This window comes from Panicum virgatum, chromosome 5N (genome assembly GCF_016808335.1).
Source record: "Panicum virgatum strain AP13 chromosome 5N, P.virgatum_v5, whole genome shotgun sequence".
Classification (NCBI taxonomy): Eukaryota; Viridiplantae; Streptophyta; class Magnoliopsida; order Poales; family Poaceae; genus Panicum; species Panicum virgatum.
The window spans coordinates 18,607,394-18,631,578 of NC_053149.1; the positions used below are offsets into that span (position 1 = coordinate 18,607,394).

Genomic DNA, 24,185 nt, shown 5'->3' on the forward strand with positions numbered 1-24,185 from the left:
GACTGAATGTCGATCAGCTAATGGCGGCCGACGGGTCCGTTGACTGGTCTCGTTCAGACCGTGTTTTCAACCAACACGTACGTATCGTGTCCTTTTTGTTGTGGATGGAAGACTACTAGGCTCTGTTTGGTTTCAATAGCACGAGTAGCGCACGCGATTTCCGAGAAAAAAATCTTAATGTATGGAGTACTAAATGAAATTTATTTGCAAAACTTTTTCACGGATGAGTGTAACTTTTCACGACGAATCTAATGACAGTAATTAATCGATGATTGGCTACAGTGATGCTATAGTACCATTCTCTAATCGTGCGGTCAAAGGCCTCATTAGGTTCGTCTCGCGAAGTAGCGCAGGGTTGTGGAGTTAGTTTTATAAATTGACTTTATTTAGTACTCCTAATTATTAGTTAAATTTTTTGTGCTATTTGTGCTACACGCAACCAAACAGAACCTACTCCTATATGGGCAAGTAGCCGGGCACCATCAGGCTGGACAGCGCGCGCACGCAACGATCGATCCCTGGGGCACGCAGGAATGGCCGCGTCGTCGTCCGCACGTGTAAAACGAACAAGGCTATCCATCCTGCAGGAGTGCTGGTGCCTCCGCGCAGCTTCCGTTCCCCGACGCGCCCCTGCCCCAGTGCCCCGCCGGCTGTCTCGCGCCCGCGTGGCGTTCGTGTCGGCGCGCGCGGGCGTACTGTTTGCGGCCTGCTTGGACTCTGGCCTGCTGCTCGCCGCCCCGCGGCTTCGCCGATCTATCCATCCGACGACGGGCGCGGCGGGGACCGAGGTCCGGGCCGGTGGTTTTCGCCGCCACCGGACACGTGTGGGCGGGGCCCCACGCCCCTGCCGCGCGCCTGCCTGTCCCGCCGTCCCCCGGCGCCACCGCGCCAGCTGCATCGGTCGGAGTTCACAAACGCAGACTCGCTCACCACGGCGCCGCCACCTTCCTTCCAAATTAAGTACCCCGTCACTCCACTCCACACACTCCCGTCCCAATCACCTCACCCTTTCTCCCCCTCTGCTTCCCCCACCACCTCACCAGTCACCACCACCATGTCCGCCCCCGCTGCTCTCCTCCTCCTCCTTCTCCCGCTCCTCCTCGGCGCCAATGCCGCCGACCCGGCGCCGGCCACCATCGTGCTCAAGGACGGCACCACCTGCACCCTCTGCGCGTCCTGCGACAACCCCTGCAACCCCTCCTACTACCCGCCCCCGGCGCCCGTCACCACGCCGCCCCCGCCCCCGCCCTCCTACCCCGCTCCCTCCGGCGGCGGCGGAGGCGGCCCCATCGTCTACTCGTCCCCGCCCCCTCCTGCGTCCACCGGCGGTGGCCTCTACTACCCGCCGCCCACCGTCGGGTCCACGGGCGGCGGGGGCGGTAACAACGGCGCCTCCCAGCAGGGCGGCGGAGGCGGAGGCGGCGCCTACCCGACCCCGCCGCCGCCCAACCCGTTCCTCCCCTACTTCCCCTTCTACTACTACAGTCCGCCGCCGCCGCACTACTCCGGCGCCCGGGCCGTCACCGCCGCCTCGTCGCCGGCCGCGACGCTGCTCGCGGTGCTCCTCTCCGGGATGCTGCTGCTGCAGCAGCAACAGCAGTGGTAGATCTGCCGAGTGAGTTAACGCGCTGTGTTTTTTCCACTTACACTAGACTGCTAGAGGTGGTGGGTGAACAGAGCTGGTGATCGATTCAATTGTGGCCTGTGTATTCTAGTAAATTTTAATTGTAATTTTGATTCCATTTTATTTACCCCCTTCTTCTCTTTCTTTGTGATTTATATGTGTCGGTCGGTATAAAAACTTGTAGCAATTTGTACAAGGAGGGCAACAAAGTAAATGATCTATAAAGCATGCAGATGCAGGACCATATACATACACTCTTCTAGAAAGATCTAACTGAATTTGTTCATTCCAAAGAATGAACCTATTTCGTTCAAAAAGAAAATGAACCTAGGCTGTGTTTGGATAAAACAACGAAAATTTTTGCACAAAAAGACGAATGCATGCATGAAGTACTAAACGAAGTTTATTTCTAAAACCTTTTTAGGAATGGGTGTAACTTTTCGAGACGAATCTAATGAGCCAAGTTTCATCATGATTGGCTACAGTGATACTACAGTAATCGCGCTCAATCATCGCCTAATCGTACGGTCAAATGCCTCATTAGCTAGAGCACCTGCTACAGTACCATAGTTGTGGAGGTAATTTTGTAATTAGACTTTATTTAATATTACTAATTAGTGGTCAAAGCTTCATTTCTCTCTCATCAAAATTTTTCTACCCTCCAACCAAACATGGCCCTAAAGTATGACAAGAATTTGGCCAACCCGCTTGGTGATTATTGTTCTGGAATTTTATTTGCCCATTACTGAGGTGTGCTTGCCAGTAGGGAAAGCCGTCCTGTGCTGATGCCAACCCGTCTCTCTCTTCTACCGTTGGGGAGACCATGCCCATGTGCCTCGTCCACCGACAGTTGTGCACGCATTTTTCTTTGTTACCCATTTTTATTTTCATCGTGAGGTGATGAGGTCGGTAGATCTCTGTGGCTGAGGGGGAATCATGTAAACCTGCCGCCTCGGCAGAGGGAGGAAATGTCTGGTCCCGGAGAAGAAAATGGAAGTGGAAGACACAATAATCTGGCCGCCAACCCACTTTGCCAGATGCCTCGAAGTGCGCGAGCAAGCATCCAAGGCCCAAGCTGGCCGGCCAGGAGCATTTGCATTTTGCAAGCATCCATGGAAAGGTAAAAATACTGTGGAGTACTGTTCTTATCTAAAAGGTGTAGATCTTGAGGAAAACGTCAGCTTGACCGGGCTGCCCATGCACTGATGCCTACTACGCCAGCCTTGCTTGCACGGCGTTCATTCCTTCACCTGTAGTACACGCATAAAAAAAGGGAAAAAAAAACGTTGGTAGTACAGTAGTTTTTAAAAAAGGTGTATACGTGTATAATTGATGATAGCAAAGAGGAGATATTACAATTAAAGTGACACTGTTATCTGGCTGGGGCTCGATCGATTTCTTTCTCTTGCGGTTCAAGTTTATTGTGCGAGAGAGGTGTGGAGCTAAAGCTAGCATCGAAAAGCCAGGGAGAAAGAGAGAGAAAAGGTGGCGACAAAGTTTGCGGCTTGCAGGTTGAGGGGAGAGAAAGAGGCATGCGTGGCATCGCCGAGTGGCTTCTAGGATCGAAAAGTGTAAGATCCTGTCTGTACTTGTGCTTTAGCTCAAGTTCTTTTTTTCTCTTCTTCCTGCCAGGTGTGCCTGTTCTGATTTTAGCTTGTATTTGGACAGTTTGTGTGGTCGATACTGAGATACTGTTTAGTTTGCAAAAAAGTTTGGATTTTGGTATTGTAACATATTTTGTTGTTATTTGGCAATTAATGTCTAATCATGGACCAATTAGACTTAAAAGATTCGTCTCGTATAAAATAGTTAAAATGTGTATTTGATTATTTTTTAACTACATTTAATGTTTCATGCATGTATCTAAGATTCGATATGACGAGTACTTTAGGAAATTTTTTAGAAACTAAACAGAGCCTGAACCATGGGGATGGAGTGTCAGTTTTTGTGCTTTGATCAAGGAAAGAAAGGGGTTCTCATAGGATAACCTTTCTAATGGATATGTTCTCGTTTGAAGCCATTTGAATGGCCAAAAAGGTTATTAAACCGTTGGAATGAAAATTGCAGGTTGCATAGCATTTGCTATATAGATTATGTCTATAAATAATTTTAAAATTAAAACAACCTATAATTTGGAATGAATGGAATACCATTCTCTTGTGGTGTTTTACCTTGTCGCCCAATTAATATGCGTAAAGACTAAATTCTTCCACATGTAAGGCTACATGTCATGTGACTAAAATACTGTAAAATAGGCAAAAAAAAAAACTTCCCACCATTTTGTTAAGGTAAATGTAAGATATTGGCCGCTCTTGGTAGTAAACCGGTAAAAAAAATTGGCAACTTTTGCTTATCCAAAATGTTGTCATGCCAAGAATTTGGTAGCCAACCAATCAGACTCTATATTTGTTGAACAGACAAAAAAAGAGGCACTTTAGTTATTATATATGAAACAGTGCCCATTTTGATTGAATTGATAAAAAAATACATTAAAAAATCATGTCACGGATGGACCGAACCGTTGTGAGCCAAATTTTGAGTTTTAACCTTTTGGAGCCCTATTGACACGGGCTGGCCTGCCGCCTAAATGTGTGGCGGCTGTGAGTTCGAATCGGCCCGTATGTTTTTTTCCAGATAGATGGGCCGCACTGTGCAGTCTGCCAATATTCTCTTCATGTGTGTGTGCATGCATCAACCCCTCTTTTTGCGTGGATCTTTTGGCTTTGGTGCGCCATGATTTTAGCTTACCGAGCTAATTATTTTTTACTCTCTCCGATCCGTTTTAGATTGTATAAGTCATTCAAACTTTCTTGAAGAGTCAAACTATTTCATATTTGATCAAAATTATAAAAAATTTACAAAAATTTATAGCACCAAATAGATATACTATGAAAATATATTTAATGAAAAATCTAACGATACTTATTTGGTATAATAAATATTAGTATTTTATTATATAAACTTGATCAAACTTGAATAATTTTAACTCTCTAAAAAAATGAAATAACTTACAATTTAAAATAGAAGAAAATACTATATTTATTTTCAACAACGACCTCCATCGACATCGAGGGTGGATGCATATTGCCCTCCACAACCATGACAAAGTTCCAAAATCCGATTTGGATGATTTAATTTTGAGCTTTGTTACAATAATGATAAAGTATCAATGGGTACTTTCAGATACTTTTGCTTTAATTTTTTTTGGCCGTTGATCAATAGAAGGTATTTATAAAAATTAAATTAAATTAGTATTTAGTCTCACTTTTGGTACTTGGTTCTATATTTTTGTACCACCAGGTCTTTTAGTCTAGATACTTCCAGATACTTCCCTTTTGAAGTAACCTGCAACCTCTTGCCTCCTGTGTGTACCCCCTTACCATCTCACTTGCACAACAGTTGTGATTGCGGGGGAGATACTTCCCTTTTGAAGTAACCCGTGACCGTGAAGCACCCGATTGGAAACATCACCCAGTACTAATAGGGATATTTAGTTCCAGGTTGTAGGCTTCGGTCACTTTAAAATTACCGCATTAGTACCGGGTCTTCAAGTTCAGGTGGGCATCTTGCCCCCTGTTGGTTCGTCAAAAAAAAGTACCGGATCTTCTTGCTACCGGTATTTTTGAGGTGTACCGATAGGTTTTCTAGTAGTGCACATCTGTATTTTTGTGTGCACGCATATACACTCGGCGGCACAAGATACGATCTATACGCTGCATTGGCATCTTTCGAATTTAGATTTGAAAAATAAATATAATTAGAGTTATGACTTGTGAGTCTAAAAAAATAAGGCAAACTTTCATAGTCAAATCAACTACTTTAATACATATGAATAATTTGTTATTCCTATAAATATTATCGGTTAAGGTAGTGTATTCGAACCTGCGCCTGTTTTCTATTTGGGAAAAGGAAGCGGTGCATATATTTGAATAACCTATGCATCCAGACTCAAGTCTCCGACCTAAGCAGATGCTATATATATCTCTTGCACACTCTACGCTAAGAGAGCGATCACCTTTAGCTAGAGTCAAGTAATACAAATATGTAAATGAAGAAACAGCCTGACCTTTATTCGGCAGATGGACGGATGCCCTTCCTTTTCATCAACGCTCAGAGTCGGCTGCGCACGAAACCGGTAGCAAAAAACTGAAAGATTCTTCCCAACTTGACAAGAGGGCACAAAAGTGTTTCTCCAAGGACCACTGTCAAGAGCTCATCCAAAACCACAGTCCGGCCTGATCTCCAGAAAGCAGTGCATGCCAGGCCACCAGCATTCTCTTCTCGGACACCACGCATGCCTCCTTGCCGGCCTACTCGTACAAGAAACATGCATGTGGACAAGAATAAAATAAAAATCTCTAAGCGTAATACACTACTTAATGCTTGTTCAGGTTGTATGGATGAGTTCATAAGAAACAGTACTATCTGCGCGCTAAACAAGGGAAAAAATGATTGTCCAGATAGATCTTTATGGTAACTACATGACAAAAAGGGGCCCTTTTAGCTCTTTCGCTCTACCATTGTCATGACATGGCAACCACATATTTTGGGACTCAAGATTAGCAGTTTATCTCCACATATCACAAACTTGTGGCAACAAATAGTTTCTCCGAACAATTTTTAAATAAATGAATGGAAATGGAATGGCACTCCTTACCTGGTGGATGCCTAAGGCCAAGAAACTTGTTTACAATCCGTTTAGATCAGAATTTTACAAGAAAACTGTACGCTTCATTCTAAATGTTGAACTACATGTATGACACTGATTACTTCTGTTATGGACATATGTATTGGTTATCAAATAAAATATTTCCAAATTAGGAATCTAAAATTGAAATATGTACTCATAATTGGATTCTAAATGAAAATTATATTGCTACAGAAGTTTTGTACTCATAATTGAAATATGTACTCATAATCATCTAGCGCTATTAGTGGAAGTATTTGAATGATTTGGGCTTTATGAGTGGAACTAATTGATTCCCACAATTTATATCGGTAAAGGTTCAAGCACACTCTTACCGAACTCTTAGCTATGTTGTAATTTAGCAAAGGCAAATATCTGGTGACAGTTGGTCTTTGTACCTTCAATTTCAGAAGGATGAAAAGGGAGACATGGTTATTCTGACGTGACTACTGTGATAAAAGATAGAAAATTAAACTTATGACATATCAAATCTAGTGAAGCCTAATCAGACAGAATTTTCCTTTCTATACCTTGATGCATCACTGCATTAAAAATAAGGTCTAAATATGTGTAAGTTCAGAATCTTTTCGCAACCAAAATATCTTAATTTCACCAATAATGCTGTTCATATATGAGCAAATTTTGACTATACTTCCATAAGATTATAACTTTATTTATGAGTATACTATAGTTGAAAAACCAATGGTCCCTTTTATGTTTTGGAGATTGCAGCAATTTCAATCTGCCACTTATTCTTCTCTGATTGGTTTCGATTATATGAGTATAATTTCAATCTCAGTGTTACTGCCTGAAGATTCTTCTCTGGACAAAGCAAAATTGATTGGTTTCGATTATATCTAACAACAGGCGTGTCAACATCCAACGGCCAGAAAATATCTGCAAGAATTAGAGCCCCAGAAAACTAAAAAGTTTTATATTGTATAAATAGTAGACAAGAATATGGATGCGAATTAATCACGGGCACACAAACATAAATACTTTCCTTTACCTATGGGGATTCTACAGGAGTGGATATCCTCCACCTCTCAAAAGGTCTCCTCTTTTGACCAAAGGAGCCTCCATCTATCATCTTTCCATCCTTTTATCTTCTCTGTGGCCGGTTAGGGATATTCCCATCCACACTCCAATCAGTGAGTGCCAAAATTTCATACTGAACCCAGCTCGAATATGGAGATGAACTTATCTGTACAGTCCAACCACATCTAGAGGGTCCCAACAGAGAATATAAGCCAATCACATAGGAAGCATTTGTTGAGGCCGGCTGCTTTGAGCTCGATCCACAGAGCAAACCGATGCTAGTAAGATCACTCCTGTAGTGCTATTCCAAATTGCAAACTTGAAGCAAGGAACATTAGTACTTTGGACAAGAGGAAAATAAAATACAATGATATGCATAGAAAAAAGGGCATGCATTCTATATCGACACAACTGAATGGACTATGTAGGTGTTGGAACTGAGATGCATGAGAAAAAAAAAAGTTTTATCTCAAACCTTGGTATCCATAAAACCTGAACATGTGTCAGGACGAGCAATGGTGTTCCTAATGCTGGCGCCAAATGAAATATTAACCCGAATAAGGTTTTGAGGTATTAACCGCTTTATTTAGCACTAGTTACTGTGAGTAATTAATTAATGAGTGTGCAGTATTCAAATCAAACATCATAGCTTTTTACTCTATAAGTAGAAAAAATTAATAGTATCATTCACAATTTGGAAGTGCAGAATTCATGGCACACTGAGGCCTCTGCTGTAAATCAACTGAAAGAGGGTTGATTCTGGCCTTGTTGCAGCCTTAGGTGCAGCAATAGTTGATGGGTTGAATGCTTTTCCATGCAGTTATAAACAGTGCATTATGAAACTGCTTAGTCACCCAACTATAATTAAACAATTGCATCAGCTGTTCCGGCCTTCCAGGGAGTTTATTGAAACCCTGGGAAGAATGTCCCTGATTGGAGCCACTTGTAAGCAACTAGAAGAACCGACTTGCAGGTAACTACACTCATGGAAAAGAAGAGTAGTTTATGCCAAGATGGAGACATCTAAGGGTTCCCTTTCCGATGATTCTTTGGGTGACCCACACAAATCGACCACCAAATATTCCGTCCCAGCCCCACAAGAAATGCCATATAAATGCAACTCATTGCATGTTCAGTGACTCCTACGGTCCTACCTGCCTTCTTCTAAGGTGCTAAGAGTTCTCAATTAGGAATCTCTGCAGCTTCAAGCTCCAACCCTACTCTCCAATTCAAACTTCAACAATGGCTACAGAATCAGAGGTTTGTGGACATCCTCCTCCATAACTAGAATTCTCGTTGCATTTTTCTTCGCATGCTAGTGAATTGAGGAATGTTTTGTATTCATAATGGTGTAACCGTGTGTGTAACTTCAATAGTTACGCAGTGTGTATTTGGGGGCCTGCTTAAAAGTATAACAAAATTAATCTCTACATGCATATGTAGTTTCAATATTTTCTTTCATGGTATTCGTGTAAACCTGCAGACACCACGAATAACGGAGCTCCATGTAAGGATGGACTGCAATGGCTGCGAGCACAAGGTCCGGAAGACTCTGTGTGCTATTGATGGTAAATAATTTCTAATCTGAAATACCGAATGATTTCTTTGACTTCCCCCTCATTCAGGCATCCAGTTCTAGTGTGATGAGCATTATGTTGCACGAGCACCTAGATAATGTGCATGACATCTAAGAAGTTTGGAATGGCTCTGTTCAGGTGTTAGCGAAGTATACATAGATCAAGGAAATCACAAGATCACGGTGGTCGGGATGGCTGACCCTGAGAGGATTGTCAAGGCCATCAGGAAGACCAAGAGGGTCCCAACTATCTTCTCACACACGGATCCCGCAGCTGAGGCTCAGCCTCCACCTTCCGAAGGGGAAGCTCCACCACCAGCTAACCCACCAGCCGACACCCCTCCGGAAGAGGCAGCTCCGGCTGAGCCCACACTGGAGATCAAGGAGGCACCACAAGCAGAAACCCCGACCACGGATGCCATCGTGGTAAACAAGATGCAGGACTACCCATATGGCGATGGCCACCACCTGTACAGGGAGCACTGGGCGAACCACCCCATAGACATGCATGGGGTAAGATATGATGCTGCACCTTACCATGTAACGCACAGCTACAGCCACCACAGTACGAGCCCTTTCATAGCCGAGTACAGCTACAGAGGCTCTCCTGATCAAGAAGGAAAGTACTACTACAGCTATAACTACTACCCGGGCAGGGGCAAAGGAGATGGCAGCCAGATCACTTCAATGTTCAGTGATGAGAACCCAAACGCATGCAGCATAGTTTGAGATCCATAGAGATGATCTAAGAAAGGGGTTTGTTTCTGCAGACTCTTCATGCCATAGAAGGTTGCGTAGTGCAGAGACAAGAGATGTATGCTTTGGCCTAGCAAAAGGGCTAGTGTTCAGTTGTAAGATTTAAATGTGGGGGTTGTGTGATGTATGGAAGAGGGGGAGTAAGGTAATCGAAGGGCGGTAATAAGATGCTTAACGTGTAGTTGGAGATGATTTTATTGGCAATCAGCACTATTTTTACTAACCCTCCTCCTTTCTCCACCTCAGATAATCTAATAAATTTGTGGTCCTGAAGTAATAATTTCACGCAGGAAAATGAAATTCTTGGACAGATTCTACGATATGTTAGTTAATTCCATTTCACCATGGAGCAATATCTCTAGCACAATTAACAAGACATAAGGAAAACAAGAGGTGAGCAACCCTGTGCAGGGGAAGTACTGACCTGGGGAGGTAGTAACTGGAATGGTAGAGACCATTATAAGGGACCAAAATGCACATGACTGCATAAGCCAAATGCTGGCACTGTATCATTCTGCCTATTTTCATGTCCTGCAACTTTCGTGCAACGCCAAATGATAAAACTGGGACTTGACCAAGAAAATTATAAAATTCAGAAAACAGGAGACCAATTGGCGCTCTACTCCCTGTTGTGGGTGGTGGTGGGGGGAGTCCCCAAACTATGCAGGTGATAGCCGTGGTCGGTAACCGGCCAAGGCTGTTCACCTTGATATCCAGGAGCTATGGTGGAAAGAAGAGAGACAGAGGGTAGGAGGAAGATCAAACGGCCAAGGCTGTTCACCTTGATATCCAGGAGCTATGGTGGAAAGAAGAGAGACAGAGGGTAGGAGGAAGATCAATTCATTGCTTAATTCTGATGCGTACATCCTTCTGGCTTATATAAATGCCAAGCCGTCTCCAATACATGAGCTAGTAACAAAATCATACGTGAGCCATTCTGCCTAAGCAATCCTAACAAATTGAGAGCTAACAACAAACTATAGATGATATCTGAACACCGTGGCCGATCAAGCTGCTGACTTCCCGGTGTTCTTCTTGGCACGTTGACTGAAGGTCCGGCACCACATAAGACTCCATGCCAAGAAGGATATGGTTCTATGACGTTCAGCTCTATGGTGTATAATCATTTAAAGAAACTAAAATGTAAATGCAATTGATTTGACCATAGACTGTAATGTTGTATCGTAGTATAGTTTTATCTTTTGCTTACTTCATTTCTTTCAAATATTTAGATATAGAAAGGGCTCAACTAAAAATAGCATCCTTTATTCTCTGAATTCCCTTATAAAAATAAACTAACTCCTAAAATTAACATTGGAACTTGCAATACATATCTGATCACATGAAAGTAGTTCAGTCAGAACTCTTAAAACATGGAGGTTATGCATTTTGTTATTTCAAGTTTTCACTAAGCCACAGCTAGTATCGCCCAAAGATATGATATAGAAGTTTATGAGAAAATTTATGGGTTCAAGTTCTGTATTTATTCAGAAGGGTAGAGATGCTCAGTTTAAATTTTCAGAAGGAAACATATCAGCAAATAACAGTGAGGCCATGCAAATTTTCAGCAGTTATTGCAAAAAAGGATTTTCAGAAAGAAATGATGGATTTCTGAAGTGATAGTTTTTAGCCAACTTTTAAAGCACAGAAAACTTACTAAAATTATTGATGTAAATGATATTCCAGAGTTGTTTTTGTTAATCTATGGTTGAGACTTTCGCTTTCAACATTCTTAGGACCAGTCTGAAGTTGCAGAACGGAGAGCTCTTCTCTAAGATGGACAAGGGTCATCATTTTGGGACAAAATATTAAATTGAGTTTGCGTCATTAAGTTTCGATAAAAGCAACAGAAGAAATGACTTCATACATCATTAACCTGGGGAAGAGTCTGAATGGCTGGACTATCAAAATTTTAGGACTTGGGAGTTGGGACCCATTGGAAATACACATGCAACCTGAATGGACTGGAACACACAGTTTCAATAGTCGAGAGTATTTTTCCTCAAGTCTAAAGGGCTTTCTATAAAAAGGAACACACCCTACCTTAACACCATTGCATAAATTGGCGTAAGTGAAAAGTACAAGTTAGATGAAGTGAGTGCAAGCATTGAGGAAAATCTGCATCAAACCCTGAACATCTATATATATCAGGCTTCTATTGGGGATCTCCGATGCATGTATACTTCTTTGTAAAATATTGGTAGATATGTTTCACTTTAATCTTACATAATATACTACTACAGGGTAGGATGTTCAAGTATTGTCCTGTCTTTAGTGTACAAAAATATGGTTCTTTTAGTAAAACTGTTCAAGTATTTCAACAGTTGAAATTCAAAACCATGTTGACCGGTGTTCATAAAAACCAACAGGCACACATGATTCATTGACAGCAAATCACAGGTACATGTAATTGTGTGGTGATCTTTGCACCTCCGCTCCATGTCAAGGCAAAGGTTGTTTTTATTAGCAGGAGGTCTTTCCCACACATCGTGCAATGTGTAGAGGCCACCGCTCGAACCTGTGACCTCTCGGTTCACAGGCGGCAAGCACTACCACTTGCACCAGGCCGCCCTTTTAAGTGGTGAATCTGAATGTAAAAAAAACCCAGCATGACAGCTTCATGATTTACAAAAAAAAAAACAGAGTATAAATTACTGGGGGAAACATAGAATGAAAGTGTGCAAATCGTTGTGGCTAGCATCCCATGTCCACTTGGCTAAAACTTTACGCTGGCTTTCCATACTGCATGGTTCCTTCAGGTTAACTCAGCAGGTTATACGTGCATTATCTTGGAATTATAACTTTTTTCCCTTGCCACTTATTTCAAGCTAGCAACAGGTGTTAAAAGGATGCACATTAAAGTTTTAGTCATATAGTGACCACAGGAAATTTTGACAGTAAATGGCATTTTTAATGATAATATTTTTCTTACTCTCATGATCTCATCTGAAGTAAGCCAACCTAGGTTTCTGGCATCTAATCTCAGACTCTCAGATGCATGGCAGTTGTGTACTAATCAACTTCTCGTTTTGAAAGCTATGATAATCAACTTCTCTTCAAAGATGTCCGTAAGGAAACTGGTATATGGCCTTGATGAGGCGATGGATTCCAGTAATCCAGTTCAAATCAATCCATTGTGGAAACATACCAAAGGAAAAAAAAAAACACACACACACACACACACACACACACAAACAAGAGAAGAATATAACTGATTCTGTTAGCAGTACTTTGTTCATATTATTTTCGCGATTCAGTAAGTGATTGATATTTGATAATATAAATTATGTATTTATGTGTCAATTGCACAAACAAGTATAAATCTCATGAAGTTTTGTATTTCCTCAAATGTTTTGAACAAAATTGAGCAAGTGAAGTTTATTTGACAACAAATTCCAACATCTTTCACAAGACAAAATAAAAGACCTCAGAAACTGAGTTTAAATACATAGCCATCTTGATGACCATATAATCATCAAGCAGACCAGCACTTGTAGTTCTTAAAATTTCAACGGTGGACACAGACAACAAAGACAAGAGATACCAACGGAGTTTCTTTAAGAGTTAAAAATGCGATCCAAAGCGATTCAGAATGAAAAGTAATCTATATGAGAGGTACCTGGAAAATATTTATATTTCGTAGTTGGATGACCTTCAGAAACCAGGTAAATCATAGCACAAGTCTTGTTATGCATGTCATACAGCACTTGCAAAACATGAGATTTCTTCATGGGGAATACAAAAATGCAAATACACTTTCCTAACACAATGATGGGTAGCCCTCCTGCGTATTCCAGAAAATAAAGTGCAAATATGAAGGTACAAGGAGAAGCAAGCAAGCAGGTACAAACCCAAGCTATCAAATATGTGTCAACTAGAAAGATGGACACAAATCAAACTTGTCGACAATTTGAAATTCTGAAATGAAAATCCTTCTGATGTTATTAAATTGGAAAGAAATGTTATATAAAATCATCTAAACAAAACCAGAAGGGGTATGAATCTGTAATTACTAACAGCTTTTGCAACATTATTCCCTGACTCCAAGTGATTTGAATTGAACCCATGCTTCAATGAAGAGTTTAGAAAGGAGATGACACAAGAAAAACGTCATCCCTGGTTTAGTACAAGAACGACACTCCACAAATGATGTAATATGAGAATCCCATTGAGCAACAGAGTAACTATCCTGCATCGCCATTTTATTGTTTAAAATCAAAGTTTGATATCTATTTGATCAGGTGGTTCAGTCTTCCAATCTTCCCTTATGCAATGCATCACAAACCTTTGCAGCATCTGCGCCATATCCAGCATTATGGACCCTTACTATGTTAGCACCGTTCAAAATCCCAGCTGTCACAGCTGCAACAGTGGCAGCATCTCTCTCAACTGGATTGGCACGGTTGCATATTTCACCCAAAAAACTCTTCCTCGAGGGTCCCAATAATATTGGCACATGTGAAGCACCTATACTCATTTTACCCATCTCCCTCCTAATGGATTCCAATCCCATAATTACTTCAAGGTTATGTTTCGATTTCTTGGAGAACCCAATGCCTGGATCTAGAACTATCCTCCACAATGGAATCCCAGATAACTCTGCTTCTCTCACCTGTGCATATAGCTCAGAAGCAACTTCCTTGCAGACATCATCATAATGTAAATTTGGTTCACTTTGCATAGTTGATGGATCTCCCCTCATATGCATTGTAACATACGGAACTCTGAGTTCAGCAGCAACTTTAAGAATTTTGGGGTCAAGCAGTCCACCCGATACATCATTGATCATGTGAGCTCCTCTTTTCACAGCTTCACTAGCAACTTCTGCATAGAAGGTATCCACTGAGAGCAACTTTCCGTCCATCTCGGGAATTTTCATAATCTCATCCAGAACAGGAACCAATCTCTCAAGTTCTTCGTTTGGAGACAATCTCTTTGCAAAGGGCCTGGTAGATTGAGCACCAATATCAATGATATCAGCACCTTCTGAGATTAATAACTTAGCCTGAGAAATGGCAGCTTCCACTTGTTGAAACTTACCTCCATCACTAAAGCTATCTGGTGTTAGATTAAGGACCCCCATGACGAGAGTTCTCTCACTCCAATCCAACAAACGATTCCCAACAGGTAATACCCTTTTAATAGTTTCTGTGCCAATGATAGATTCACCCCCAAGTTTATTCCATAATTCAAAGAAACCACCACTGCATTTCGAAAGAGAGTGCCAACTTGTTTCGATACCATCTTCACCAGAAGCACCTAGAAGGTCTACAAGAGGTGCTAAAACAAATGGCCTCTCATGGATGCGCTCATGTGGCACAATTAGAGTCTCACTATTAATCTTGGAATTACCATATAGAAGTATGTCTAGATCAATAGGCCTTGGGCCATACCTTATTCCACTAGTGCGGCCTATATCCTTCTCAATTTCCTTTAGCTTTTTAAGAAGCTCATGCGGATGGAGCCTAGTTGTGCCCCGAATGGCAGAATTAAGAAACCGTGACTGATTGGTCACATAAGCAGGGGCAGTCTCGTAGAGATTGGCATGCCTAGTGATGCTCAAGCCCGAGCTTTTCATCAGCTGCAATGCCCTGTCAAATGTATTGACTCTATCACCCACATTACTTCCCATAGCAATCACAATCTCTTGGTCAGCTGAACATCCTCCAATGGAACATTGTGTAAACGAACGAGCCTTGAATGGAATAGCATATCTAGAAGCTATGTCTGAGGATCTCGGAGGATTGACAAGATCAGAAACTGTTTAAAAATGCATAAAAGGGTGAGTTAGAGGCTTAGAGTTGCCCTTGATTTCAAGATAGGGGATTTGAAAATCAAAAGTTGGAACATAACCTGAAAATGAATGTGGTTGGAGCAGCCCTCCAAAATAGTTCTTTGCAACAGGATACATCTTCTTAAGTGACTTGTTAGCATAGAGGAGCATAGTTCAGCATACGAGAATTAAGAAAGCTAGTGCTTGAAATCAATTGTAGCATACGAGAGCATCAATCCCTCACATCTGGTCATTAGCAGAGCAAAGACAACTTTGAGGTCTGAGCAAGCTAAGCTCATAATAATGAAAAGATGACAAACTAGTTTTTAAACTAAAGGCAGATACACGTGTGAAAAAAAAGGCAAGATATTGCACTACGTACTAATGGAAACATGGTCACCAAAGTTCCAACCCTAAAAATATTCTGTAAGATAAAAATATCTGCACCAATGCAAAAGTATAGCTTTAGACTTTGGCGTTGGAACATGCATGAAAGGTATTTTCTCTAACTGGCGGCAGGACAGATGCCAAGATACATTAGAAGAGGTACAGAATACAGAAGTTCTCTAGCAAACAACCGCAGCCAGGAAGGTGCTAGAAGCTTTTACAATTGAGCTTCTCAGCTCATCTGTTTCTTGGAAAATGGAAATGCTGGGAAAACATGAAATATTCCACTGCCGTTGTCACTATAATGGCAACGAGGCCATCCCATCGAGTGCCCGAGTAGCTCTCTAGTCAACTCCACATATAACAAAGTTAGCTAATACTCTTATCATCAGACAGAGAAAACTAAATCTCACACTGATCAAATAGACTTGCTGCAAAGATGCTCAAGTGTACCGGTAAATCTCAAATCTCAAATTCAGTTTCGGTAAACAATGCACACCCACACAACGAATCAAAACGCATCCAAATAGGTTGAGAAATCAGCTATGCTAGGATACACACTAAAAGAACAACGCTGCATTACCTGAGATTTTCTTCGATGCTCAGAACATCCCCGGCCGCTCGACTGCCAGCAGCCGCTCCCTCTCTACCTTTGTTGGAGCAGAGACAGCACGCCCCGGAACAGTGGATGGTGCCCGCACCCGTCCACTCCAGACGTGCGGTGCGGCGGGCAAACGGGGGCGCAGAGATGGCTGGTGTGGCCCTTGCTCGCTGCAGGGCAAAGCGGCGGCGGCCGGCGGCGGGCGGTGGCTGCCTGTTGTGCGCGATTGGGTTTCTTTCCGTCTGGGAAAGGCCGCGTCCAACCGGGCCCAGCGTGGAGTAATTGCTCGTTTTGGGCCGAGCCTAGCCAGCCCATCTTTCTCCTCCCGTCGTCCCATCTGAGCCCACACTACACCCTCAAAAAAAAAAAATCTGAGCCCACACTAAATAAACAGAGACTAATATAAAACTCGAACATCACGGGCTGAAACCTAGGGCCGAATTTTTAGCAATGATGATGAAATTCTGCAGTCTCTCGGATTCCAAGCAAACATAACAAAATTTTACTTCAAAGATGATTAAAAGAGTCGCCAATTGGTAACCTGAAAGGAAAACTACTTTCACGTAGAAGTGAAGATAGACACGGTCTCTGATTCTCCATAGCACGTAAGTTCCAATTCAGTGAGTGCTAACATTTTTTTTACTATGTTTTCTTTTTTAAAAAAAAACTTGTGTTGGTCAAACTATACCGTTTTTTTTTCATTGGAACACCACATCCATTAACTCAGCTAAATCGTTATCCACTCAACACTATTCTAGCAAAACAAACTATGATAAAATATAATATATATAGCTTTAAAACCATGAACCTGCGTGGAAAATGATCAAAGTGTCAATTTTAAAAAAAATAACAGAAAGTGTACAAGTTCTTTAGTCTAGGTATTTTTTTTTTCACTGGGAGGGGCAACGAAGGGCCCCCCCGGTGCCAGCCCCGGGGTATTTATGATGAATCCATCCACTACATTCAAAAGGGGCATATCCATCATGAGTTCACTTTCTTCTCGTCCTCACTTATGGTCAGTACCTGTCTCTTTCTCTACGACACCAATATTATTCCTTCGGTCCATTTAAGAATGCGAGAGGTAGTGTAATTTCCTTTTTACCTTGTCTTATCTTATATATAAACGGATGAGGGATCTGGGGGACGCAACCTTTGTAGATTATTCAGAATATGAGTTCTATAGAGACTTGTTGAATAAAAGACGAATTGATGTCCTAAGTGATCAAAATGAAACGTGTGAGAGAAACAAAATCCCATATTTTTTTTATCTTTTCTCTACCTATACATACCGGACATCAAAGCTGTCGGCCCGTTTCAAAGAATTAAAAAATAAAAAAGAGAAATATAATCCCATAGGGGAGTTCATGGGACAAAAACAATTATTACATTTACTCCACCTTAAAATCTAAACTATACCACGTATGATAATGTTAAAATTTTAATCTCAGGAATGACAAAGAACCAGGAAGATAAAGTCAACTACCCACTACAAATAATTGTTGTTTTGCGACTTGCGACTGTGACAGAAGTGGAGGTGGCACTTGCCCTAAGAATCTAAAATTTTGGACCGTAGGTATATTCGATGCTATTTGACAAGAGAGAAGCCACTCGTGGACCAGTTTTATACTTGGCTTTTGGATTTCTAAAGGATTATTGTATTAATTTTAGACACATTTGATGGATGATGCAAATATATGAAGCATGCACCTAGCTTATCTAAATTGCAGCGTGACAAGGCAAAGAATAAGATACGCATACAAAATGCAGCAACATTAGCTAAAACTCCACCATTATATGTAATACTCCATTCATCCTAAATTATATACTTTTTTAGTATATAGTTTTTGCTGCGGAATTACATATATTATATCTAGATACATAGTAAAATTTATATAAAACAATCATTAGATTAGAACAGAGAAGTAGTTTACTTCATCGTGTGATATCTTTTAAAATTTATGTGCCATTTCAAAATTTCATAATACATGATTACGGGCAATTAAGTTTATATGTTTGGGGTACATTTTTGAGACGTTGTCCGTCAATTGTTCCTCAATCGACTGAATGGCCTGTCAACTTTTTGTTTGCGAGGACCGTCAACTTTATTTAACGTTAACTCCTATAACACTCATCACCCTTGATTACAATGGTTTAATGGTTTCATAATTTTATTTTGCTCTGTCACGCCTACGGCACCAATGCCGCTTCGACTGGTTTCTTTCTACTAATAAAAATACATAAAACGTGAACCATGCGCATAGAACACTGAAAGGAATGTTTTTTTAATGAACAAACGATGGGTACAAGACTACAAGTGGATCCTACACTAAGCAAAATATGCTAAAAAAAATATTCGTTAGGATGCAAAGCATATCCGGATTTTAGCGTAGACGTTAGCTATGGAGTATGAGTATCGGAGCAAGGAGCAGTGGGTAGGACACCTAGATCGATCTACTAGTCGGTTAGCCTTAATTGGGAAAGCTTAACAAATCGGCTCATGGTTAGGCATCAGCTGACACGGCGAAGCAACCCAAACCCCAACCCATTTCCCCTCCCCTGTGCTCGTTCGCAGCGGGGAAGAAACCGGAGCGAGACATTTCCATTTCGGCCCCTGCGAGGAAAGTTTCGTCGTACAGAGAGGCCCCTCGCCGCGCCGCTCGGGCTCGGGATCCCGGCCGCCGCCGTCGTCGGGCGGCCATGGGGGCGGCGGCGATGGCGACGGCGGTCGGCGCGGCCATGGTGCTGTACTTCGTGCTGAGCCGGCGGCTGGCCGGCGAGGACGTCTCCGTCGGCGGAGGCGGAGGCGGCGGCGGAGGGGCGGGGAAGCGGCGGAGGGGGCGCGCGCCTCGGCGCCCGGCGCAGCCGCCGGCGACGTGGATCGAGGCGGTGGGCACGCTCGCGGAGACGCTGCGGTTCACCTACTCGGAGACGCTCGGCAAGTGGCCCATCGGGGACCTCGCCTTCGGGATCAAATACCTCATGCGCCGACAGGTGAGGGATCGGGATAGTCCTCGCTGACCAATCATCTGATTTCGTGCCGCTTTGGTCCAAGGGAAAGGACGCGACTTCATTTCGAATTTGGCTTCAGTTTGCGCTTTGGATCTGGTATGGTAGTTAGTTCCTTTGCTCGAATTGTATTTTCCTATAGCATACTGCACTGCTCGTTGGAATAGGTTTGGGCTATAAACTTGGAGGGTTTGGTCGGAAGTATAGAGAATTGGCAAAGGTTGGTGAAATGGTGCTGGTTGGTCGCTGCCGATAAAAATTGCAACTTTGGAGATGCAAGTCTGTGGGTTTTATGATCGAGTTAGGGACTGATTCTATTGTCATGCTGTAGTGCTGGCTATGTTAAGGTAGAATTGATTTTATATTGCTGGTGAATTACAATTTGCAGATACTTTGGCTGCAACTATTTTTTCAGTTTTCCCTCATCCCTATTGTACCCTTTAAGCTTCCAGTGTGATTTTTGTTAGTAAATTTGCTTTTTTCTGATGAAGTGTCTGAGCTGATTACGACATGTTTAGTCCTGAGAACTGTTAGGATGGCTGTGATTATGCCATATGTTCCTTTTGAAGGGTGCATAGCTGATTTAACTACTTCCCCAGTTCATTAAAGTATGATAGAGATTGTGTATTATTCCTTTTAACGCCTTTGATGACAAAACCTTTCTTGAGTATATGCACCTAATAATTCACTGTACTTGGCATTACTTTTCAGGGCAATTTACATGTCGCCAGTATATATGCTGGAAGCAATTGCATTGAATTGAAAGGGCCTGAAATAATGGAAGAGCTGATTGTTTTGCGACGATTGATTGACCTGTGCTTTCTTTTCTCTAAGAAACCATTTCCTGTGTTCCGGGAATTAGCCGGGTTTTCCCAAGAGGATGTTCTCATTGAGGAACCAAAGGCGGGGGTGAGTAAGTGCTGATTTCTATTCTAGTGCTCACTCAAGGCATGATTTGTTGCTAGTGATAATGTGAATTTAGTTGGTATGTATTTCTCTTTTTCAATTTCCAACAATCGTTCTACTTTTACAGATTTTGAAGCCTGCTCATACAATTCTACGTGATGAGTGCACCAAATCCTTTCTTGTTTTGATTCGAGGGACGCATAGCATGAAAGATACACTGACTGCTGTTACTGGCGCTGTGGTACCATTTCACCTCTCACTTTTAGATGAAGGTGGTGTCAGCAAACTGGTGTTAGGCTATGCACACTGTGGGATGGTGGCAGCAGCCCGCTGGATCGCAAGAAGTGTAACACCATGCCTCCGTGAAGCAGTCAGACAGTGCCCAGATTACCAAATCAAGGTGCATATTCAGTTTTTTTTCATTTTTATGGTTCACACTGTTCATGCCTAGTCATCTTCTTAAAATCTCTGAGTGATGGTATGGTGTCATTGTTGCATAATTTGACACAATAATCTTCCACGACTGTTTTTTTCACTTGAATTACTGATTTTCTCTTAGATCGTTGGCCATTCATTGGGTGGTGGCACTGCTGCATTACTAACCTACATCCTCAGAGAACACACGGAGTTTTCTTCAACAACTTGTGTTGCGTTTGCACCAGGTATGTCAACTATTGTTCTGTTCAACATACATCGAGTCAGGATCTACTAACAGTTCCATTTTTACGGTCAGCTTCTTGCATGACATGGGAATTAGCAGAATCAGGCAAGCATTTTGTGACCACGATTGTCAATGGAGCTGATCTGGTTCCCACTGTATCAACTGCATCTATCGATGACCTCCGTTCTGAGGTAGCCCCATTTCTCCTTTACAAATCTGCATGAGATTTGTTACCATGAATACTGTTCATATCTCTGGAAAGAATATATCCCAGTAACTATGATACTGTGGTTGATTTCTTCAAAAACTTAGTAGCAAGGAATTTCACTTCTGCCTCAGTCCTCATGTCTTACCTATCATCCAGGTAACAGCATCGTCATGGTTGAATGATTTGAGGGATCAAATACAGCAGACACGTTTCCTAAATGTCGTGTACCGCTCAGCCACTGCCTTAGGAACTCGCTTGCAATCTTTTTCTGGTGCCAGAGAGAGGGTTGCAGGTGCAGGAGCATTTCTGCGCCCTGTTTCAAGCAAAACCCAGGTAAATGTGACCAGAAGCTGGCAAACTGTATTGTATAGGTTAATTACAGATTGCATTGCTGTATGGCTCATGATATTTAATTGTTAGGAAAAGTGTGATTCTGTGGTGATGCTTGCACCTTATTGGCTTCCTCATGTCAGATTAAGCATTATGTGTTATGCAACATTTAATTTGGATATGGTTGTTTCATAAACTTAATAAAGTCTTGACATCCTTCTAAATCTGACTGGTCAATGCCTCAAAAAAAAAAAAAACTGACTGGTCAAAACGTAAGTGCTGAAGGATACATTTCAAATATTCGTTGCATGAAAGATGTGCATTTCATGATACTCCCTCCATCCAATTTTGATAGATATATTTGTATATGGCACAATGACCAAGGACAACAAGTGTGCTTATCAATCTAACAAATGCAACACCGATTTTTTGTTGGTCCTCCAATGTTTTAACTAGGAACTTCTCGTTACTAGTGCTATTTATTGCCACAACCCATGCCAATAGCAAATGTAGCTATCATTTTTGGATATTTATGTTTTTGAAATATATATATCAAAATTGGATGGAGGGAGTATTTAGGCATCTGGTTAACTCTTTTGAAAATTTATCCACCAAACCGAATAAATTATTACAGCGTTCTTATCAATATTTCAATGCAGGTTGTCATGAAACAAGCACAGAATGTTGCACAGGCTGTTGCTAGAAGTCGGTCGGCATTTTCCTCATGGTCATGCATGGGTGCACGTCGACGAGGTGTAGGCGTAGTTACTGCAAGTTCAAATGATGATATGACAACAGAAACCCATGTAACATCTACAGTGGAGTCAGAATCCTTCATTGTAGACCAACATGGCACCAAGACTATAGAAGAGCTGCAGTATACCGCAACCAGTGTTTCCGTTCATGAGGAATCTGATGAAGAAGAGGCTCTTTTGAGTGAGCATGAAACCTCTCAGGAGCATGCCGAAGAAGAAATAACAGAAGGTGAGTTGTGGTACGAGTACGAGAAGGACTTGGATCAGCAGGTGGAAGTGGAGGCACAGACTAGAGAGGAAGAGGCAGCTGCAGCCAAGGAAATAATGGAGGAGGAAAGTGCTGTCCTAAAGAATGTTGAGGATAGGCAGTCATTCTCATCAGATAGTTTGGAGAGGCAGCAATTCTACCCACCTGGTCGAATCATGCACATGGTTGCAATGCCTCCAACAGATGCCGATCCAGATGATCCAGTTGCTGCTGATGAGTGCTCTGTTGGAATATATGAGACCCCTAGAGATCTTTACAGCAAGATCCGACTATCGAATACCATGATAAATGATCATTACATGCCGATGTACAAGAAAACGATGGAAATACTCATTGAGAAGTTTGCAAAGGATGAGGACAACTCTTGTACAAGTTCGACTGTGCAGCAATATGGAGGCACAAATGACCTATATGCATCGTAACTGTACAATACTCCCGGCTAGCTGTCATTAACCATTATCTGACATTGTGATATACATGAGGTGCTGTCCTCCTGACCTGTGAGCAAGGATTTTAGGCTTGCTCCAAGGGGGCACCGTAAACCGCCCCCCACCCTACCTACCTAGGGGGGCTTTGGGGGGAGCGAGCGCTCCAACGGCTCCCCCTGTATACGGGGTGAGTTGAAACTCCCCCTATATCTCTAATCATATTGTTTCTTCGCGATATTAATCCTGTTTGAGCCCCGTAACATGATAATAATGCGTATTATGATAATATAAATACTGTATATTTTTTTAAAATTCAAAAACGTTAAATAAATAGTTAGTTAATGAGTGATAGTATATAGGGGGAATAGATATAGGGGGAATGGTTGGAGAGGAGTTATAGGGGAGGAATCTTTTGGAGGGAGGTGGTAAAATATAATAGAAAGTACATATAGAGGGAGTTGGATGGGGGGAATGGTTGGAGAAAACCTTAGATTGGTTTACAGTTTATGCCAATTGGATTCTGAAACCGAAATTGTTTGCATCGAATTTAAAAATCAGGTGCTTAGTCAAAAAGAATTAATTACATTTTTTGGGTGTTTATGTTGGTGACCGTTTGTAAAATTTTAAGCTCTTTTGGGGTTCTAAATGTATTGTGTATCATTTTTTTTTAGATTTACTGTGTATCATTTAGTCACCATGTGCAGCTGTGGTGTAGGCCCCGTTTCCCAGAGGGTTAGCAGGGCCTTCCAAAAATTGGCGCGCGAGCCCACCCAAAGTAGGGGCGGGACATCGCGCGCACCTTGGCGGTGTGTTCAGTTGGGTGTCGGCACGGCACGTCAGTCTCTATACGATCATCAACGGGCCGCCTTTCACCCCCCGCAGGGATGGGTGAGCTTTTCCGCCAGCCTCCCGACCCGCTCTTATAGAGAACCGCCAACCAGCACGCCGCTTCGGCTCACGGTGTGGTACTAATAATAGAAGAAGATCCCTAAAGCGGGCGAGCGGCTGGGAGCGCTCTCCTTCCGTGGGCCGTGAAATCGGAATAAGACGGGCCCAAGGACCTAAGCTTGGCCCACTAGCATACTATTCCAACCTTTCCTTTTTTTCTTTTATTGTCACACTTATATATTATAGCAAAGCGCCCGTGCGATGCTACGGGTAAATATCATATGTATTATTGT

The 24,185-nt window shown here is 42.2% G+C and overlaps 4 protein-coding genes across 9 annotated transcripts; 3 read left to right on the plus strand and 1 right to left on the minus strand.

Moving 5' to 3' along the window:
• Positions 1-763: 763 nt before the first annotated feature.
• Positions 764-1,872, plus strand: LOC120673764 (formin-A-like). Its single transcript, XM_039954767.1, has one exon. It carries the CDS (start codon positions 1,055-1,057, stop codon positions 1,604-1,606), a length of 552 nt encoding a protein of 183 aa, XP_039810701.1. The 5' UTR covers positions 764-1,054; the 3' UTR covers positions 1,607-1,872.
• A 3,816-nt stretch (positions 1,873-5,688) lies between these two features.
• LOC120673770 (folate synthesis bifunctional protein, mitochondrial-like) lies at positions 5,689-16,677 on the minus strand. 5 transcript variants are annotated; one of them, XR_005674837.1, is made up of 6 exons: positions 16,425-16,677; positions 15,535-15,700; positions 13,967-15,441; positions 13,301-13,465; positions 7,321-7,667; positions 5,689-5,934 (listed from the first exon to the last, which is right to left on the minus strand). XR_005674837.1 is itself a non-coding variant. In XM_039954775.1 (4 exons), exons 2-4 carry the CDS (start codon positions 15,623-15,625, stop codon positions 13,442-13,444), a joined length of 1,590 nt encoding a protein of 529 aa, XP_039810709.1. In that variant the 5' UTR covers positions 15,626-15,700; positions 16,425-16,677; the 3' UTR covers positions 13,298-13,441. The 5 variants fall into 5 exon arrangements, 3 of the variants coding, with proteins under 3 accessions (XP_039810709.1, XP_039810710.1, XP_039810708.1); XR_005674835.1 differs by lacking the exon at positions 5,689-5,934 and adding an exon at positions 6,887-7,208; XM_039954775.1 differs by lacking the exons at positions 5,689-5,934; positions 7,321-7,667 and having other exon boundaries at positions 13,298-13,465.
• Positions 7,665-9,904, plus strand: LOC120673772 (heavy metal-associated isoprenylated plant protein 5-like). The gene is made up of 3 exons (XM_039954778.1): positions 7,665-8,609; positions 8,833-8,917; positions 9,065-9,904. The coding sequence occupies exons 1-3, from the start codon at positions 8,592-8,594 to the stop codon at positions 9,652-9,654; spliced, it is 693 nt and encodes a 230-aa protein (XP_039810712.1). The 5' UTR covers positions 7,665-8,591; the 3' UTR covers positions 9,655-9,904.
• Positions 16,678-18,923: 2,246 nt separating the features above from the next.
• On the plus strand, positions 18,924-23,087 carry LOC120673767. Of its 2 annotated transcripts, none has more exons than XM_039954772.1 (7): positions 18,924-19,433; positions 20,160-20,357; positions 20,482-20,754; positions 20,914-21,016; positions 21,088-21,206; positions 21,380-21,556; positions 22,213-23,087. In XM_039954772.1, exons 1-7 carry the CDS (start codon positions 19,140-19,142, stop codon positions 22,996-22,998), a joined length of 1,950 nt encoding a protein of 649 aa, XP_039810706.1. In that variant the 5' UTR covers positions 18,924-19,139; the 3' UTR covers positions 22,999-23,087. The 2 variants fall into 2 exon arrangements, with proteins under 2 accessions (XP_039810706.1, XP_039810707.1); XM_039954773.1 differs by lacking the exon at positions 18,924-19,433 and adding an exon at positions 19,437-19,547.
• Positions 23,088-24,185: the final 1,098 nt, after the last annotated feature.

Coding starts and splice junctions, on each gene's coding strand:
- LOC120673764 (XM_039954767.1), top strand. CDS start 1,055: ATGTCCGCCCCCGCTGCTCTCCTCCTCCTCCTTCTCCCGCTCCTCCTC.
- LOC120673772 (XM_039954778.1), top strand. Junction 8,918..9,064: donor GACTCTGTGTGCTATTGATG/GTAAATAATTTC, acceptor GGCTCTGTTCAG/GTGTTAGCGAAGTATACATA.
- LOC120673770 (XM_039954774.1), bottom strand. CDS start 15,625: ATGCTCCTCTATGCTAACAAGTCACTTAAGAAGATGTATCCTGTTGCA. Junction 15,442..15,534: donor CCAACCACATTCATTTTCAG/GTTATGTTCCAA, acceptor ATTTTTAAACAG/TTTCTGATCTTGTCAATCCT.
- LOC120673767 (XM_039954772.1), top strand. CDS start 19,140: ATGGGGGCGGCGGCGATGGCGACGGCGGTCGGCGCGGCCATGGTGCTG. Junction 20,358..20,481: donor TTGAGGAACCAAAGGCGGGG/GTGAGTAAGTGC, acceptor CTACTTTTACAG/ATTTTGAAGCCTGCTCATAC. Junction 20,755..20,913: donor GCCCAGATTACCAAATCAAG/GTGCATATTCAG, acceptor ATTTTCTCTTAG/ATCGTTGGCCATTCATTGGG.